This window comes from Papio anubis, chromosome 15, assembly GCF_008728515.1.
Source record: "Papio anubis isolate 15944 chromosome 15, Panubis1.0, whole genome shotgun sequence".
NCBI classification, from domain to species: Eukaryota; Metazoa; Chordata; class Mammalia; order Primates; family Cercopithecidae; genus Papio; species Papio anubis.
In genome coordinates, this window is record NC_044990.1 from 22,382,262 (window position 1) to 22,401,150 (window position 18,889).

Below are 18,889 nucleotides of genomic sequence, written 5' to 3' on the forward strand. Positions count from 1 at the left end.
GTAATCCAATGAGTTCTTCATGCTCTCACCTAGCAGTAAATTCCTGTTAGGTAACTTACCTTCCTGGTGAGTCCCCATTTCTCTCTCCCCCAAATCACAATGCCATTTCCATAAGCTGCCTAAAATATGGTGGGCATAATTCCCATTAAATTCTACCTCCCTATTAACTTCAGTCTTCAGAAGAAGCCAGGTTATTCTTCATCATGAGAACCCATCCTTATTCAGCTTGGTAAGCCCCTTAGTGTGATGCTGTATTACCCACTCCCCAACCCTTTTCTATCCTTCCACTTTGACTTCTGAAATTCATGGGCCATCTTCAGCAAAGTCCTTTCTATTGTCAACCTTTTCAGTGAACTTCCCTTTTACCTTCTGGCTTTAACTGAAGTCCAAAGATACAGCTTCCTCATTCTCAAGCCACTAAGTCTGGAGATGAAACCTTTTTTTTTTTTCTGTTCTCCATTCCACTGCCACTATATTTCCTTTTCTTCTCTCTAAAACCCTCTCTGGTTTCTTTGAAATTCAGGCCATAGACTACATAGGCTTTATCTTTCCTTATTGTTATCAGCTGTCATCCAGGTCTTGGAAGGCTCATTCCTAGATTATAGCATCTGACTTACTGTTCCTCTATCACTACTCTCTCGTATTTCCTTGGGAATTTCAATATCCACACAAATGGTATATCTAAAACCCTGAACTCTCAGTTGTTTCGAGGTCTTCTTTCATTTATTCTCCCCAGCAACCCATAGAGTATAACTGTACCTCATCCCTAATCTCAGATTCAAACTACTGTTTATTTTTCTAGCTTATCCTATCTAGTATTTTGACATTATGTGCTGTTTAACCCCGCAAGACTTCCAGTCCATCGACTCTTGTATCTTTACACATTCCCTCAACCCTTCATATATTCTTCCCTCCTTACTTCGCTTAGATTCCTTTGCTTTCACCCTCATTTCCCTTACAGCTCACTCCCTGTCCTAATTCCCTGGAAGAATCCCAACCAGCTGCTTTGCTTATACTCAAGTAGCTGAATATGCTTAAAGAAAGACATACAACTATGCTGTTGACTCACTTTAAATTCAAGACCATTTTATGTCAAGTGGGACTTTGATCCTAGGCTCTTAAGATGCACCAAGTTATGTAGATGACTGTTTCACTCTTTATCCTCTGTCTTCAAACCTCCCACACCTCTTTTCCCTTCCTTTGAGTTGATAATTTACCTTCTAATTTAACTGAGATAGAAGAAAAAAATCAGAGAAGATGGTAAATTACCCATCTACCAGATTTTGTACCTGCACCTGTATACCAGCATACTGTTTTCTTGCAATAAATAAAGTGTTCTTGCTCCTATCTAAGGCGAGTCCTCTACTTTTGTACTCCCTTCTCATAGACATTACTTCTTTGAATGGCCCCTCAATAGAATTTCCCTATTTACTTGGTCAAACGTATTATTCTTAACAGCCCATCATAAATCAACAACCACTACCACCACCACCCTTGCTTGACACCATAACCTCCTTCAGTACTGACCCATTTCTTTGCTCCCCTTTAAAGCCAAGATCCTTGCTCTCCACTTCCTCTCCTCTTTCTTCTTGAACCCACTAGAACCAGTCATTTATCACTGTGCTTTTAAGATTTTTATCACGGTATCTGTGAGCTCCACATTGCCACATTCAATGAACAAGTTCCGTCTTCATTTTACTTGACTTATTGACATCATTTAACACATTTGATAATTACTGCCTTCTTGAAACACCATACTTCTTGGTTTCCTTTGTTGGTCCTTTCTCGTCTTTTCCACTTATGTTATACCTCCCAGTGCTCAGTCCTCAGGCTTCCTTCTTTTCTCATACTTATTCTACATGTGATGCCATCTTGTTCTACGGCTTTAAAATCCACCTGTAGGCTGACAATTCCCAAATTATATCTCTACCCTGAACATTCCTGTTGAGATGCAGACTCATACTCATTGCCTACCTGATATCTCCATTTGGATTTTTAATAGACATTTCAACTCAGTATGTCCCAAACTGAACTCTTGATTCCTCTGTCCACTCTATTACCACCACTAAACCTGCACCTTCACAGTCTTCTCTATCTCGGTAAATTATAAGTTCATTTTTCTTGTTCTTTAGGCCAAAAACCCTGAATTCATTAGCAGGGAGGTCTCTACAAGGGTATAGAGCCCAAGGCAATTCAACTAGACTTGCCCAAGGCAATAATAAAGGATATCTTATTGTTGATGTTTTATAGGCCCTTTGAGAAATCCTTAACACTCCAAGGGTGCTGCCCCGATTGACCTACTCAAAAGATGAGCCAGAACCTTCACTGTTTTTCCATTACGAGCTGCATGCAGTTCTTTTGGCAAAGCCTATTGGCTCTACCTTTAAATTATACTGGAATCCAATCACTCCTTACTAATTCGAAATACTATCTTAGTAGAGAAGCCTTCTCTGATAACTCTCTCTTTCATCCTCTGTTTCCTTGCCCTGCCTCATTTTTCTTGACAGCATCTATCACCATTGACATCTCCATATCCCTCTACTAATGTAAGCTCCACGATGGCAGAGGTCTACAAGTGCCTGGCATATAACAGGTGTCTAATTATAGTCTATCTCCACTCCAATTTGCCCTTTTCTAACAGAATGATGCTCCAAAAGCACTATTCTGATCATGTCAACATCACAGCCAATCTTTCAATTCCATTTAGATGGCTTTTTCTTTAGGAGGTCTTTCTTGATCTTTCTGGGAAGATATGGTCTTTCTCTTTTTAGAAGAATTGTTTCAGTATTTCTATTATGCCATTTTAAATAAAGGTATAGGTCTAAAGTAAGACAGAGCTAGTTTTGAATCTAAATTACACTACTTATTAACTTATTAGGAAAATTATTTCCAACCTGGGCCACAGACTCCTTACCCATAAAATGGAAACAATATTAGTGCCTGCTTCATTAGGGTGATTGTGAAGACTAAATGAAATAATGCATGTTAAGCATTTAGCAGATTCCTGTCCCACAATGAATACTCAACAGATTTTTATTTTTATTATTTTCATTATTTTATAGTATCTTTCCACATTAGATTGTAAGCACCGGGAAGGCAAATACAGTGTTTTATTCATTTTTGTATTCCTTAAAGTATTTGATAAAGTAACCTAAAGAACAAAGAAAATTTGATTTATACAATAAAAATAAAGTAACTAGTACTTCTTGATCTCTATTTCTATAGCAACATAAATTGAAGAACTCTTGGATAATATTTATTTAAACCAACTATTCATAAAATTCATGCCGTAAAATTGGAAAAGTTTTGGGTTTTTTCCCAGATTTCTATTGTGCAATGAAAAGAAAAATGAAAACAAATTACTGCCATCTACCGATAATTCATTAGAATTGCATAAATTAAGGAAACAGTCTTTTAGAGACAAGACTGTCTTTTCAGATATGTTTTTAAGATAAGTTAGAACATCATCAGAGTCATCCGAAAATAATTAATTGAATAATTAAAAATAAACTGTATACCTATCATATACCCATACCGCTGAATCTGCTGACACTAGGGATTACTTCCTTTTCTGGTCAGGCAATGAGATTAGAGTTTCTGGGCACTGAAAAAGAAAGAAACCAGAGGGTTTGTACTGTTCCTTACCTCCCTATCCAAGATGATATAGGCAACATTCATACATTATCCACACTGCTTCTAGATTTCTACCAAAGGAGGGGCTTTGCTGAATGTATAGACAGTACTGGACTACCAAAACATCTCTTGTTTTGGAGTGCAGACATAAAGGAGTTGGTCTGCAACTCAAATCCAAGCTTTAAAGGATGTCTAAGCAACTGTTTCAAAAAGATTTCTACCTCTAGGACAGAAGTTATATAGACCTTTGGTGAAATCCAGTTATAACCCACCTGCTTGTCTCATTCAGAGAGGCAAGAGGCAAGGTCTTTTTTTCCTCCCCCTCTAAATAAGTAAACATGATTTCTAAACCAAGAGGAACTTTATAGTGGGTTAAATGGTGCCCTCGCGCACATCCAAAGATATATCCATGTCCTAACTCCCAGAACTTGCAAATGTGACCTTATTTTGAAAAAGGAGTTTTGCAGATATAACTGGGTTAAAGATCTTGAGATGAGATCATCCTGGCTTTAGGGTAGGTGACTGAATATGCCAATGGACAATGGCCAGACCATATGTAAAACAGAACTCTGACCCACAACCTCCAGCAAGCAACCCAGGAGACCAACCCATTATCTACAGTAACCAGTCCAGGAAGTCTATAAATTAGACTTGTAGAAAGTCATATCATTATCGCTAATAACAATCCTAGGAGACAAACTATAACAATTGGCCCAAATGACTAGTACTGGATTAATAACTGGCATCTTCCCTAACTTTTGTCCCCATTTCCAAGTTGAGACTAACAAGAAGAAGCCACAGAATGCTCCACTTCTAGTTGGCCTGCCTGCAGCTTCCTCATGCCAAGAGCCTCTAATTAGGGCATGCCCACTCCTCTGACTGCCTTTGGCTCTGCTATGCAGGAGATCGTGGCTCCCTCCCTTACAAGGCCTGAATAAATAGCCTTTGTTTGTTCTCATTTGATTGATCTTCATTGATTTCTACACAAGAATCCTTATAAGAGAAAGGTAGAGGGCTATTTGAGACTCAGACCCACACAGAAGACCATTTGATGATGGAGGCATGGAGCTCCAAGTCACTGAGGCCCCTAGGCAAAGAACACCTGAAGTCACCAGACAACAGAAGACGTCAGTGAACAGAAGAGGTAAGTGCTGTCAACACCTCAGTTTCATTATCTGGCCTCTATAACTGTGAGAGAACAAGTTTTTGTTGTTTTTAGTCACCCAGTTAGTGCCAATTTGTTATGGTAGCCCTAGGAAATAAACAGAAGCTTTTAGCAAGGAAATTTGCATCTGCTACATGGCCTTTTCTGGACAGATCCATAAACCTTAGTGTAAATGGCTTAAAAATGACTGTTTTGTTTTTTAAAATCATACTTGTTCTCATGAGAAGATTTACATAGCATTATAAAAATGTCTGGGAAGTTCTTCAGTAGTTTCCCATAATAGCCAGGCACCATCTCTGCCCTCAAAACACTCTAGGTAGAAAGACACATAGTCAATTAAACTGGAGAGGTACAGTAGCTGATGTCTTAGCCTGTCTACACATAACCTCTAACCAGTTAACTCACTCTATCTCCTTTGTAAGTCATAAGTGACTAATTCCCATATCATGCTAGGAAACTGTTATCTAGTAAATCTGCCCATTTCTGGTCCTATCAATTGACTAGTTCAATCTTATGACTTACTTGTGTTTGCAAATCTGTTTTTGCCAGTTGTACTTGATATTGTGCTTTTGTAACTTTACATTGTATAAACCAATGAAAGGGTGTGAAAATTGTTTCTTTAAAAATCTATGTTTAATATTTTGGAAAGACCCAACAAAGGTATGTGAGATTAACTGTAAAAGATTATAAAGTATAGTGGTGGCTCACGCCTGTAATCCCAGCACTTTGGGAGGCTGAGGTGGGTGGATCACGAGGTCAGGAGTTCGAGACCATCCTGGCCAACATGGTGAAACTCTATCTCTACTAAAAATACAAAAATTAGCCGGGCGTGGTGGTGCATGCCCGTAATCCTAGCTACTCAGGAGGCTAAGGCAGGAGAATCACTTGAACCCGGCGGAGGTTGCAGTGAGCCAAGATCGCACCACTGTACTCCAGCCTGGTGACAGAGCGACACTCCATCTCAAAAAAAAAAAAAATTATAAAGTATAAATCTGCTCTCAGATTGCTTCACAAGTACCTTTAAGTTATTTTCCCCTTAAAAGAACAAAATCTTGGGAAATCTTAGCTGATGGTTTATGGGTACGGTTTATGCAAGAGATAGCATGCAGAATTCCAATCAGTAGACTACATGCAAAGAAAAGGTCTTGGACCTTCTCAGTACATTGGCAAATGAACACACAGTTGTTTTAGGTTAGAATACAGTTTAAGGTATTTGCTATACTTTTTCATGACTCTGTGGTTTAACTGACCTTTTTTCTTTTAAAAAAGCTTCTTTTAGATATAATTTACATACCACAAAGTTCATCCTTATAAAGTGTACAATTCAATATTTAACCATTTTTTCCACTTATTGCTTGGCTAAGGGGCCCAGACTACATCTATGAGAGGGCTTCTTATATATGAACAACATGTAAAGAAGCTATTAATTTTGCTTGATGAGGGATGGGGATTCAGGGAAGATTATGTTTGAGCTTGAAGAGCCTTGAACAAAAAGTAGCAGTTAGGCATATAAAGAGGAGGGTATTTTGCTAAGTAGAGGAATTGCAAATGTAAAGAATGAAATCATGTGGCCTCTAAAGAACAGCTTTTATTTGAGTGGCTTGGGAATAGGGCGTTTTTATTTTTTCAGACTTAATTATGCATCTGAATCATACATAGATATTAAAACTAAACAAAAAAAGGAAAACATGTTCAGGCCTGACTCCTAGAGATTATGATTCAACGTATATCTGGGGTGGAGTCTCTACATTAATTTTTTTTTTTTTTTAAGTTGCCTTGCAGTTCTGATTTGCAGTCAAGACTGAGAACCACTGGAGTAGGATAGACTGAAAATGGGATGAGGAAGTGTTAGGACCTGACGCTAGGACCAGATGGTGAAAGGAAATGGTATGCAAATACAATATAACAAACTCTCTCTTCCCTGACAACTTCATTCTTTTGAAATATTTTCTTTTTCATTTTTTTTACTGCCACTACTGTTGCATGAAAGAATACGAATCCCACCATTGTAAAAACAGAGATAAATGTTTAAAACCTTTGTAACTAAAAGACCTCTATTTTGCTTGAGGTATTAAGCTGGTGCAAAAGTAACTGTGGTCTTTGTCAATGGCAAAACCCGCAATTACATTTGCACCAACCTAATGATATTTAACATAGACTCAAGGCAGAGTGCACCTTCTGATTTCGTGTACCATCTACCGCTTGGGGTTCTTAACAAATGACCAAAGAAAACACGAATTTTGACAAAACTGGTGCTAGGGCTATTGAAGGGTGGGTTGCTATTCCGGGTTAGTGCTCCCATTCTCTAGTCAAGCACAAGAACATGCCTACTCCAGAGGGCTCTTCCAAACCCCCAGCTGAGATTATGAGACAAAAGGTTCTTTAGCGCCTACCAAATGAGCAACAGTAAATGTAAAAAGGACCTCTCGTTTCATCATAAACAGTTCCTCAGGAAGCACCATTTCTCTTACTCTTGGAAAGTCGGATATTTTTTCCCTTTGGCATACACTGGCTTTCCATGTCCTAACTGCTATTTTCAAATAAATGAACGTTATATTCTTGGAGGACAGCTCAGGGATGCTAAACTGCACCTTTATCATGATTTTAGTTAGGGATGAGGGCCTTTTACTTAAGTCCTGCTAGTGGCACATATTTTAAAAGGCCATAGAGGTCATCCATGTTGCCAACACAAGTGAAGGCGCTCGAAAGAGTGTTGGTCAACAACAATCAGCACAAAGGCATTGGAGGAGAGACAACAGCTTGTTTCTGGAAACAAACGAACAACAAAAAAACACTAAAAACATCTCCTCGAGAGGCCCCCTGACTTGAGCCCTGCATGGGACAAGCTGCCAAGAGCTAACATGACAAGGGACTGGTCCCGGGCTGCGGTGAGGAAACCCAGCGTCCTGACAACGCTGCTGGGTCTCGAGGCGTCCCTGAGACCGGAAGCGCGGACTTCAGCTCTCTTGGGAAACGGCTTCCGTTAGCAGAAGGGAGACTGCGGTTTGGTCGCGAGGTGGCTCCGGCAGCCCCACCTCACGCGACCCGCCATTCCCACCGCCCCCCTCTCTAACCGGGCCCTTAGTTCCCCTCCCCGTGCCCTCTGGAGACCTGCAGCTCCTGCCGCCCCGCGCCCGCTCCCGGGGTCGGTCGTTCCGCCGCCCCATCCCCCATGACGGAGCCCCTAGCTGCCTCCTCGCGACCCTTTCCGGACTCGGCCTGCCCACTCCCGCCCGCTAACCCGCCTGGCTCCGGGCCGAGGGCCCTCGCGGGACCCTGGTTCCTGTTCCTCTAACGCCGGCGGGGCTGCTGGGTGCCGGCTCGGCAGGCCGCCTAGACCCGGAACTGCTGAGGCAGCAGCGGGCTCGTGGCGCTTGGCTCATCCCGGGATTCCCCAGCGCTCGTGCTGGGCCTGCAGCGTCCGCACCAAGCACGCCGGGCGGCCCTGCCCAAGCTCCCTCCCGCCTCCCGGCAGCTGGCCCGCGGGGCCCCGGCCTTCAGGTTTCCCCTGGGATCCCGGGACCGGCAGGCGGGGAATCTGTGCGGCTGCGGCGAGGTGGGTGAGGTGAGGCGGGGCGAGGTGGGTGAGGTGAGGCGGGGCGAGGTGGGTGAGGTGAGGCGGGGCGGGTGTCGTCGCCGCTGGGCCGAGCTTACGACTCCAGTTGACCCGCTCGCGGCTGCCCAATTTCGTTGGGGCTCAGGACGAGGGTCGGGGCGGCAAATCGTCACAGAGGTCGCTGTAGACCTGTGTGCAACCGAAGGTGAAAAGCGGGAAGGCGCGGCCCGAATCGCCTCTGGTGCGCGTTGTCCGACAGGAAGTCCCGAATGGGCGGTGAGCGGCCAGTGGAGGTGCACGGGCAGGTGCAGAGCCATAGCCTGCGCCCCGTGAGCCGAGGCGGGCAGGAAGAACAGGGACCCGGGGGCGACACACGTTGGGCGGAAATTTCACAATGAACAGGGAAGGGGGACAGTCACCCACTCAAAACTGGCTAAATGAACCTCAGAGGGAGCCCCGAGCGATGGGGAGAGAAGGTTAGGGGAAGCGGCAGGAGAAAACCTTGGGCCAAAGGGCGTCACCAAAGGGGGTCACTGGAGACCCGCAGGATGGGGTGGGAGGGCTGGGCTGGAGGTGAGCAAAGCTGGATGGGGAGAATGAATTAAGAAAGTTGCGAGGAAGCCTGTCTCGTCCAAATCACTATAGCTTTTGTGGTCATTGCTAAGTGTGGAGTACTGCGCAAATCCTCAGGGGAACTCTTATTAGCCATCTCAGCTTTTATCCTCTTAAAAGGCGAATTTCGCGTGCAGCTCCATTTAGCTTCGTGAACTTAAGCCCCTGCATATGAAAGGATGAGACCTAATAAGACAGTCATGTCAGGACTAATGATATATCACACAGGTTGACAACCTGCAATTTAAAAACAGGACTTTGTCTAAACTCAGCAAGTAATTCCTTACTTAGAAGTTCTATGTAAACAAAACAGAGGAACTGTTGTGCTGCTGGAAAGATGTACCAGCATTTTCACAAAACGAATTAAAAGATGGCTTTGCTTTCACTGTCATGGTTCTCTTGTGACAGAGTACACTGGCTTTTCTGGGAGGGGCCTAGATTTACTATTTTAGTTACATTTTAAAATCAATGTAATTATTTTTTAATCTACCACAAATTTCTGTCGTAACTATAAGATGATTTATATAATTTTATATTCTTATACTAATTTTTATTTGCAGGTGATTTGGCACAAAAGTATTCTTTCAAGGATGGCAGAAGCAGTTTTGATTGATCTTTTTGATTTGAAATTGAACTCTCAAAAAAACTGCCATCAGACATTACTGAAGACTTTGAATGCTGTCCAGTACCACCATGCCGCCAAGGCCAAGTTTCTTTGTATAATGTGTTGCAGTAACATCAGCTATGAAAGGGATGGAGAACAAGATAATTGTGAATTAGAAACAGGCAATGGATTATCAGCTCTCTTGAAAGAATTTGAGATTGTTAGCTGTCCCAGCATGGCTGCCTGTTTATATACCATTAAACAGAAAATTGATGAAAGAAATCTGAGCAGCATTAAGGTAATTGTACCCAGGCACAGGAAGGCATTAATGAAAGCTTTTATTGATCAACTCTTCACTGATGTTTACAATTTCGAATTTGAAGATTTGCAAGTGACTTTGAGGGGAGGCCTTTTTAAACAGTCCATTGAAATAAACATAATCACAGCTCAAGAACTAAGAGAAATTCAGAATGAAATAGAAACATTTTTGAGAAGTCTGCCAGCACTGAGAGGAGAATTAACTATTATCACTTCTCCTTTGATCCCAGGTATATTAACCACTAACTGTTGTTTTTACTTTGTACATGAAAAACCAATCTTTCTTCAGAGGTAGTTCACCTCTTTTTTTCCTCCTTTTGTTGACTGTTGTGGGCTTATTACTCATTAGCATCAGTGGCAACACAGAGCTATCATGTATGACCCTATAGTATCAGGGTCAAGGGATAACGCCTTCAAAGCCACCCCAAATAAATAAATTTGCTTTATGAAAATTTGATGTTGAGACAAATAATCTAGCCCTCCTTTGCAATGAGATTAATGACACTTAAAATCTTCTATTTAGAAATTCTGAAATTTCAAATCATTGGCACCTTCATAGAAGAGTAAAATTTAAAACAATCAATCTTGCTTCTTGGTTAAACAATATTTTCTGTGAGCTATATGCTGTTAGATATAACAAAGCCAGATGAGACACAAGATACCTTTTGAAGAGCAACGATCTCATAGGGAGCGTAAAATAAACACAAAGCAGAACGCCATAAGAACCTATGGAGGTACAAAATGCCGTAGAAATTAGAAGCCAAATAACAAGGGCAGGTAGCAGTGATCAGGGAAGGTCTAATTGAGAGACTGGTATTTTGAATAGCGTCTTTTAAATCTTCACTGCTTATCTTCAACAGATATTTTCATACATGGATTTACTACAAGAACAGGTGGAATATCTTATATACCAACTCTTAGCTCATTCAATCTCTTCAGTAGTTCCAAACGGAGAGATCCCAAGGCAGTGGTTCAAGAAAATCTGCGTAGGTTGGCGAATGCTGCAGGATTTAATATGGAGAAATTTTACCGAATAAAGGTAAAACTTTGCTTTATATTTTGAAAGATCTAAAGTATATTTTTTACTTTACTACTAACTACATGGACTTTAAGCTATTTAACTTTTGTATCTGCTTTTTCATCCAAAGTTTTAGAATAATGCTGTGGTTGTTTTTCTTAGATTTATACACCATAGCCTAAAGATCAGTTCTATTTTATACACACACACACACACACACAGAGGCATATATATGCACACACACACACAGAGTAAGTCATCCTTTAATGTTGATGGGTTCTTGGAAATTGTGACTTTAAGCGAAACGACATAATAAAACCAATTTTACCGTAGGCTAATTGATATAAATAAGAATAAAGTTTCTAAGGCATATTTCTTGTCACAAAAACATCACCAAACTTCTAAATAAAGACCAACACATTCCTAATATTAAATATTGAAATAAATATGAGCTAGACATACATTTACAAAATAGTAATAAAAACAAATTAAGATAACTATCAAATTGTTTTGGTTCACGGGTTCAGGTAGCTGGAGTCTATCCTGGCAGATCAGGATCCAAGGTCATAACCCACCCTTGACAGGACGCCATTCCATTGCAGGGTGCTTTTACACACACACACGTACTCCTACTGGGACCAGGTAGACACCCCAATTCATCTCATATACACTTCTTTGGGATGTGGGAGGAAACTGGGTTACCCAGAGAAAACCCACGCAGACATGAGGAGAAGGTGCAAACCTCACACAGTCAGTGACAGGGTGGGTAGTCAATGTTTTTCATTAACATTATAATGAAATGATGTGGAATAAAATGACATTATTCAAGAGCCTACTGTATATTTCATCTGGAGTCCTCAATTCTAAAAGTACAGTTAATTCTCAGAGAGTATACTACCACTGCCCTTTTTGATTTGAAGAAAGGAACTGCATGGTGGTAGAGAAAGGCCATTATTTTATAAATCTACTCCAGGAGGAACTAGGGTCATAGTTGATGAGATAATGTCTTGTTCCTTACAGAATTCTAGCTTTACTTGAGTCTGGGAAAAGTAAAAGTATCATTGATTTGGTAATTAACTTTCTTTTACAGGAAAAATTTTCATTTTGTAGAAAGTGCATTAAGAAGTGTTATACCTATCTTTATGGAAAGATGTTCATTATTCACTATATTGAATTTTATAAGGTTAAACTGTGCTTTTCTTTGTATAAACTATCAGAGAGTATAATACCAAAAGCTTAAATAGTTAAATTATAAGTAAATTTGTGTTTTCCCATATACAAAAGTGATATATTTAATGAATGCTAGTAATCTTAAACTGGTTATATAATTTTATACTATAATGAGTACCTTCAGGAAAGCTTATGGTATGAGAAATCCCACTTCCAAAACATTTTTGTTGCACATTTTTGGTATTAGACTCATCATTCCAATGATATCTGGATTATGGGAAGAAAGGAGCCTGATTCTTATGATGGAATAACCACAAATCAGAGAGGAGTCACAATAGCAGCTCTTGGTGCTGACTGTATACCAATAGTTTTTGCAGATCCAGTCAAAAAAGCATGTGGGGTTGCTCATGCTGGTAAGTATACTTAATTAAACATTTAGGATTTTGCTCATTTTATTGTGCAGGAAAAATTGTAATTTCTTTCTGATAGACATGGCAAACAGTTAATTACATTACACTGTGGTAAATGTAATGATGGGAGGGGGCGGCATAGTTTTATTATAGGGACGGCTAAGAGGAGTATCCACATCAAATTATATGAATTGTAGTAGAATTCCCAAAGGAGGTCGCACCTAGGTTGATTCCTAAGGAATTTGTTGGTTTTGGGTTAGTAACAGTGTTCCTCAGTAAGGGTGCTATTAACATTTTGGTCAAGATAATACCATATTGCAGATTAAGTGTCTTTAGCCCCTGAAATTCTTAATGACAGTAGCACCTCTAGTTCCTGTAATAACCAAAACCAACCAACCAACCAAACAACAATGAAACCCTCCAAGCTTTTCAAAACACTCCCTAGGGGAGTGGTACTGCCTTTGGTTGAGAATCCTTGAAATTCAGGCCATAGGAAATGGGAATGTTAGGCATGTTTCAGAAAAGTATTCACCCAGATGGAGCTGCATGTGTAAAGCTAGGGAGGTAGGAAAAAGCAAGATGTTTTGAAAACTGTTTTTAGTTTAAATCATTTAATGTATTTAACTGCAACTATTCTCTGAGAGCAAAGAAGTATTTTTAGAAGGTATATTGTGTTAAAGATATGGAGTTTTGTTTTCTGAAGGTATTTTAAAATGGTATTTTAGATTACCCCATAGCTGTGATTTTGTGTGAAATGAGGGATGATGTTTAAAATTTCCTTCACTTGTAAATCTATTTCTACTTTGCTTTTTAGCTCATAGGTAAAATAGAAAGTAGCATATTTTTATTTTGACCTAGCTGAAATAATGGGATTGAATGAGTAGAAGTCAGGTTTACTACATGACATTGTCAAAAAGTTATTTAAAATTTGAATCTTGGCTCCTGGATATAAAAAGAGGATATTATTTTTTTACTTCTTAGGTTTGAAAACATTTAGTTTAAAAATATCCAAGATCAAGCAGTCAAAATGAAGTTATAAATGTGAATTTCAAATCATTAATAAGTTAATTTTGAAAGAATAAAATACCTAGGAATACAGCTGCCTTAACCAAGGAGATTAAAGATCTCTACAATAAGAATTACAAAAACACTGCTGAAAGAAAACAGAGATAATGTAAACAAATGGAAAAACATTCCATGCTCATGGATAGGAAGAATCAATATTGTTACAATGGCCACACTGCCCAAAGTAATTTATAGATTCAATACTATTCCTATCAAACTACCAATATCATTTTTCACAAATTTAGAAAAATCTATTTTAAAATTCATATGGAACAAAAAAAGAGCCCAAATAGCCAAAGCTATCCTAAGCAAAAAGAATAAAGCTGGAGGAGTCACATTGCTCCCTTCAAGCTGTACTACAAGGCTACAATTACCAAAACAGCATGGTGCTGGTACCAAAACTGACACACAGGCCAATAGAACAAGATAGAGAACCTAGAAATAAAGCCACATACCTATAACCATCTGATCTTTGACAAAGTCGACAATAACAAGCAATGAGGAAAGGATTCCCTATTTGATAAATGTTGCTGGGATAACTGGCTAGCCATATGCAGGAGATTGATACTAGACCCCTTCCTTTCACCATATACAAAAACCAACTCAACATGGATTAAAGACTTAAACATATAGCCTAAAACTATTAAAACCCTAGGAGAAAACCTAGGAAATACCATTCTGGACATAGGCATAGGCCTTGGCAAAGATTTCATGGTGAAGACTTCAAGAGCAAACAAAAACAAAAATAGACAAGGGATTCAGTTAAACTAAGGAACTTCTGCAGAGCAAAGAAACTATCAACAGAGTAAACAGAAAACCTATAGAATTGGAGAAAATATTTGCAACTGAAAAGGTCTAATACCAAGAATCTATAAGGAACTTAAATCAACAAGCAAATAACAAATAATACCATTAAAAAATGGGCAAAGGACATGAACAAATGCTTCTCAAAAGAAGACATACACGTGGTCAACAAGCATATGAAAAAATGCTTGATATCACTAATCATTAGAGAAATGCAAATCAAAACTACAATGAGATACCATTTCAGACCAGTCAGAATGGCTGCTATAAAAAAAAAGGTCAAAAAATAACATGTTGGTGAGATTGTGGAGAAAAGGAAATGCTTACACACTGCTAGTGGGAATGTAAATTAGTTTAGCCACTGTGGAAAGCAGTTTGGATATTTCTCAAAGAACTTAAAATTAGAACTACCATTCAACCCAGCAATCCCATTACTGCGTATATACCCAAAGGAATATAAATTATTCTGCCATAAAGACACATGCACATGTATGTTCATCACAGCACTTTTCACAATAATGAAGATGTGGAATCAACTTAGATGCCCATCGGTGGTGGACTGGATAAAGAAAATATGGTACATATACATAATGGAATACCATGCAGCCATACAAAAGAATGAAATCATATCCTTACAGCAACATAGATGCAGCTGGAAGCCATCCTAAGTGAATTAATGCAGGAACAGAAAATCAGATACCATATGTATCTTTTAAGTGGGAGCTACACATTGAGTACACATGGACACAAAGAAAGGAACAGTGGACATGGGGGCTTACTTAAGGGTGGTGGGTGGGAGGAAGGTGACGACTGAAGAACTGTCTGTTGGGTACTATGTCCACTACTTGGGTGATGAAATCGTTTGTACATGAAACGCCAGTGACATGCAATTTACCCATGTAACAAACCTGCATATATGTACCCCTGAACCTAAAAAGTTGGAAAAATAAAAATAAATTAACTTTAAAATATAATATAATTACATACATTATATACTTATTATATCAGATATCAAAAAGAATAAAATTCTTCTATGGGACTACTTTAATAAAGATCTTTTAACCAGATATGTATACATAGATATACATGTGCTGTAGGAGAAAAATAAAATAGAAAGGAGGTGGATGAACTACAAGTGAGAGGATAATTAAGGAGGCTCACTGAAGAAGAGAGCTACTCTCATCTGTAGAAAAGCCCTGACAATTTCTCTCTTTAACTCAAAATGCCTATATCTAGTTGCTTCCCTTTGAACATCACTGTCTGCATCTTCCTAGGTGCCTCAAAATCATTATGTCAAAAACTCAACATCTTTTTCCCTAAAGTCTTCTCTGCCAGTTAGGTTTCCTATTTTGATTATTGACATCCTACCCACTTACAGATAGAAACTTGATGTCTTCATTCTATTCTTCCCATAACCACATATCCAGTGGGTTACCTGTCAAGGCTGAACCTATCACCTAAGTAATTCTTGCTTTCATCATCTCCTTTTATCTATAAAAAATGATCCCTTCACCTGAGTGCCTAGCTTTTGAAGGATATGAGTATGGAGTGCTTAAGGAAGGTGTAAGGGGAGTCATTATTGGCCAACCATATCAGCTGAATCAAACCCAGATATAGGGAATAAAGGAAAAATGCAATATTCCTAGCTTTCTGTCTTTGGCAACAAGAAGGTAGCAGAAGTAAAGAAGATGGTTTTATCTTAGAACACTGTAAGATGCAAGGCAGGTAAGACAGAGATGGCAAGGGAACGATAGACTGGCCAAGTGGGAAGGGAGTAAAAAGAGACTGTTAATTGAAATATAATAGGTTTTGGTGTAAAAAGTGAGGGAGAGATGAAAACTGCAAAACATTGCTGAAGGACATTAAAGAAGACACAAATAAATGGAGAGAAGTTCTGTGTTCATGGATTAGAAGTTAGAGAAATGCAAATCAAAACCACAGTGAAATATCACCCCACATCCATTAGGATGGCTAATATTTTAAAACCTCAGAAAATAAGTGTTGTTGAGGATGTGGAGAAATTGGAACCCTGGTGCACTGGTGGTGGTAATGTGAAATTGTGTAGCCACTATGGAAAACAGTACGGCAATTTCTCAAACAATTATAAATAGATTACCATATGATCCAGAAATTCCCTTTCTGGAAGTATATCCAAAATAATTGAAATCAGGAACTCAAAGAGATATTTGCACACCAATGTTGATAACACAATTATTTGCAATAGCCAAAAGGTGAAAGCAATCTAAGGTATATTGGTAGATGAATGGATAAGCAAAATGTGGTGTGTACATACAATGGAATATTATTTAGCTTTAAAAAGGCAGGGAATTCTGACACATACTACAATATAGATGAACCTTAAGGACATTATGCTAAGTGAAATCAGTCACAAAAAGATAAATACTGTATTGATTTCACTTATATGATATACCTACAATAATCAAATGTACAGGAACTGGAAGAAGAATGGTGATTGCCAGGGGCTGGTAAAAGGAAGAAACAAGGAGTTATTGTTAATAGTTGTAGAGTTTCCATTTTATCAGATGAAAAAATTCTGGAGATTGCTTATACAACAATGTGAATTCAACACTACTGAACTGTATACTTAGAATAGTAGATTTTGTGGTTTTTTAACCACAATCTTTTAAAATGTGAAAAATAGAGAAGACTAAGCTATGATCTCAGTGGAAACTAAAACTATAGAGCATCTTTAAATGGAAGATGAAGAAAACTCCCACTTTGTGTCTCTTCTGTGTCAGGTGCTTTGTGTAGTATAGCTCATTTAAAAACCACATGATAATATAATTAATCTTGTGGTTCCTTTATTATTTCTGAACTTTGAAAAATATACAAACTATATCTGCTCACTTTTAACTTAGACATAAATTCAGGTGAAATTTTGCTACATTTTGACTTTCCTTATCTCTTTTTATTCGTATTTACCAGGTTGGAAAGGTACTTTGTTGGGTGTTGCTATGGCTACAGTGAATGCTATGATAGCAGAATATGGCTGCAGTTTGGAAGACATTGTTGTTGTACTTGGACCTTCAGTAGGACCTTGCTGTTTTACTCTTCCAAGAGAATCAGCAGAGGCATTTCATAATCTTCATCCTGCATGTGTACAACTATTTGATTCACCAAATCCCTATATTGACATCCGTAAAGCCACAAGGTATGTCTGATTTCATTCAACTGCAAGTTTGATTCTTTCTTATTGCTCTAAAATGAAATTTATTTTAGAGAACAATTAGTAACTCTAAGAAGAATTTAGGTGGCGGTTATTTAAGCAGCTGACATGAACATGTACACAAACACTCATTTTAAATATGAAATCTGTTTTCATTTGAGTTTGAATAACAGAAATTTTTTTGTCTGGTATCTTTCATTGATTTGAAAGTGAAGGAAGAAACATCTGGCATTTAATTTTAAGACATCTACTTAAACTTCATATAGAAAAGTTGGCATGTACTTTACTTCACAGCCATTCCTCAGCTAAATTCTCCTAAATGTAATGAACTCTCAGGAAGCTGATATTTTAAAATTATTCTTATTATCTAATTAACTAGAGGAATATATTTTTTAGAAAAAATATTAGATAATATAAATACACAGGTTTCTACTTTCAAGTTTTTTACAGTTCTTTGCATTTTTGAATTTATGAAGTTTTGCTATTAATAACTGGTGAAAATTATTTGTCATTACTACAAAGGCAAATTAATGTGTGTTTTAAATCACGTTTCTATTCCAGTCACCAAAACCTTACCCAGAGTCTGCCTCATTTAGTACAGACGTGGAAGTGATTGAAATTGATTCTTAAATGTGACTTTTTAAATCAAGTATCACTAATTTGTATTAATATTTCATATCATAAAGTGTTCATGGAGAAGCAAGTTTTCTGAGAAAAATCTGGCTAATAGAAGGAAAGGAGATGAAGGGCCAGATGACTAAAAAGCATACTCTGGCTGAGCCAGATGAATTTTGTCTGATATCCTGGTAACTTTCGTAGAGATTTCTTCTTAAATAAGCACTTGATTTTGATTATAAAATTCTGTACCTAGATTATGTCTATAGGACAATATGGAAGGTTGTACTGTGCCTATATGAACTTACGTGATAAATGCTGATACAGGGTAGCATTTTTTTCCTGACTAGTCCATGTTCTGTAATTGAATAATAATATACATTGTTCTAGGTACATCTTTCCTGGAACTCTTTCATGCCAACATCCGTATTTTTTTTTCATATTGCTTTGGCTATTGGGAAAATAAACTCTTGCTCTCTTTTGAAAAATATTTTTCCTAAGGATTCTTCTAGAACGGGGAGGAATTCTTCCACGGAATATTCAAGACCAGAACCAAGATCTCAACCTCTGTACGTCTTGCCATCCTGACAAGTTTTTCTCCCATGTCCGAGATGGCCTTAATTTTGGTACACAAATTGGCTTCATATCAATTAGAGAATAAGGTACAGTAGGTTTTCTCTCCTCTCTCCATTTTTCCTCTCTTTCATCCCTCTCTCCACCTCTCCCTCCCTT

General features: G+C 38.6%; 2 protein-coding genes across 21 annotated transcripts in view; one reads left to right on the forward strand and one right to left on the reverse strand.

Annotated features, from left to right (window-relative positions):
• CCDC122 (coiled-coil domain containing 122) overlaps positions 1–8,565 on the reverse strand; it is a 39,515-nt gene extending 30,950 nt beyond the window's left edge. For 4 of the 11 annotated variants that reach the window (XR_002518337.2, XM_021929595.2, XM_021929594.2 and 1 more), the window contains exons 1-2: positions 7,192–8,013; positions 3,519–3,604 (exon numbers count right to left, since the gene is read on the reverse strand). The gene's annotated coding sequence lies outside the window, so the exon portion shown is untranslated. Of the gene's footprint in view, positions 1–3,518; positions 5,581–7,191; positions 8,014–8,039; positions 8,149–8,452 lie in introns of those variants that run through there. The other 7 variants (XM_021929590.1, XM_021929597.2, XM_021929593.1 and 4 more) reach the window with 7 other exon arrangements.
• LACC1 (laccase domain containing 1) overlaps positions 8,250–18,889 on the forward strand; it is a 139,546-nt gene continuing 128,906 nt past the window's right edge. For 5 of the 10 annotated variants that reach the window (XR_004178690.1, XR_004178691.1, XR_004178692.1 and 2 more), the window contains exons 1-6: positions 8,530–8,630; positions 9,527–10,118; positions 10,749–10,927; positions 12,324–12,489; positions 17,302–17,527; positions 18,659–18,819. Coding sequence is in view for 6 of the 10 variants with exons in the window: in XM_031655832.1 (XP_031511692.1) it covers positions 9,557–10,118; positions 10,749–10,927; positions 12,324–12,489; positions 17,302–17,527; positions 18,659–18,818 (1,293 nt within the window). In the remaining 4 variants the exon portion in view is untranslated. Of the gene's footprint in view, positions 8,364–8,449; positions 8,631–9,526; positions 10,119–10,748; positions 10,928–12,323; positions 12,490–17,301; positions 17,528–18,658; positions 18,820–18,889 lie in introns of those variants that run through there. The other 5 variants (XM_031655833.1, XM_031655835.1, XM_031655834.1 and 2 more) reach the window with 5 other exon arrangements.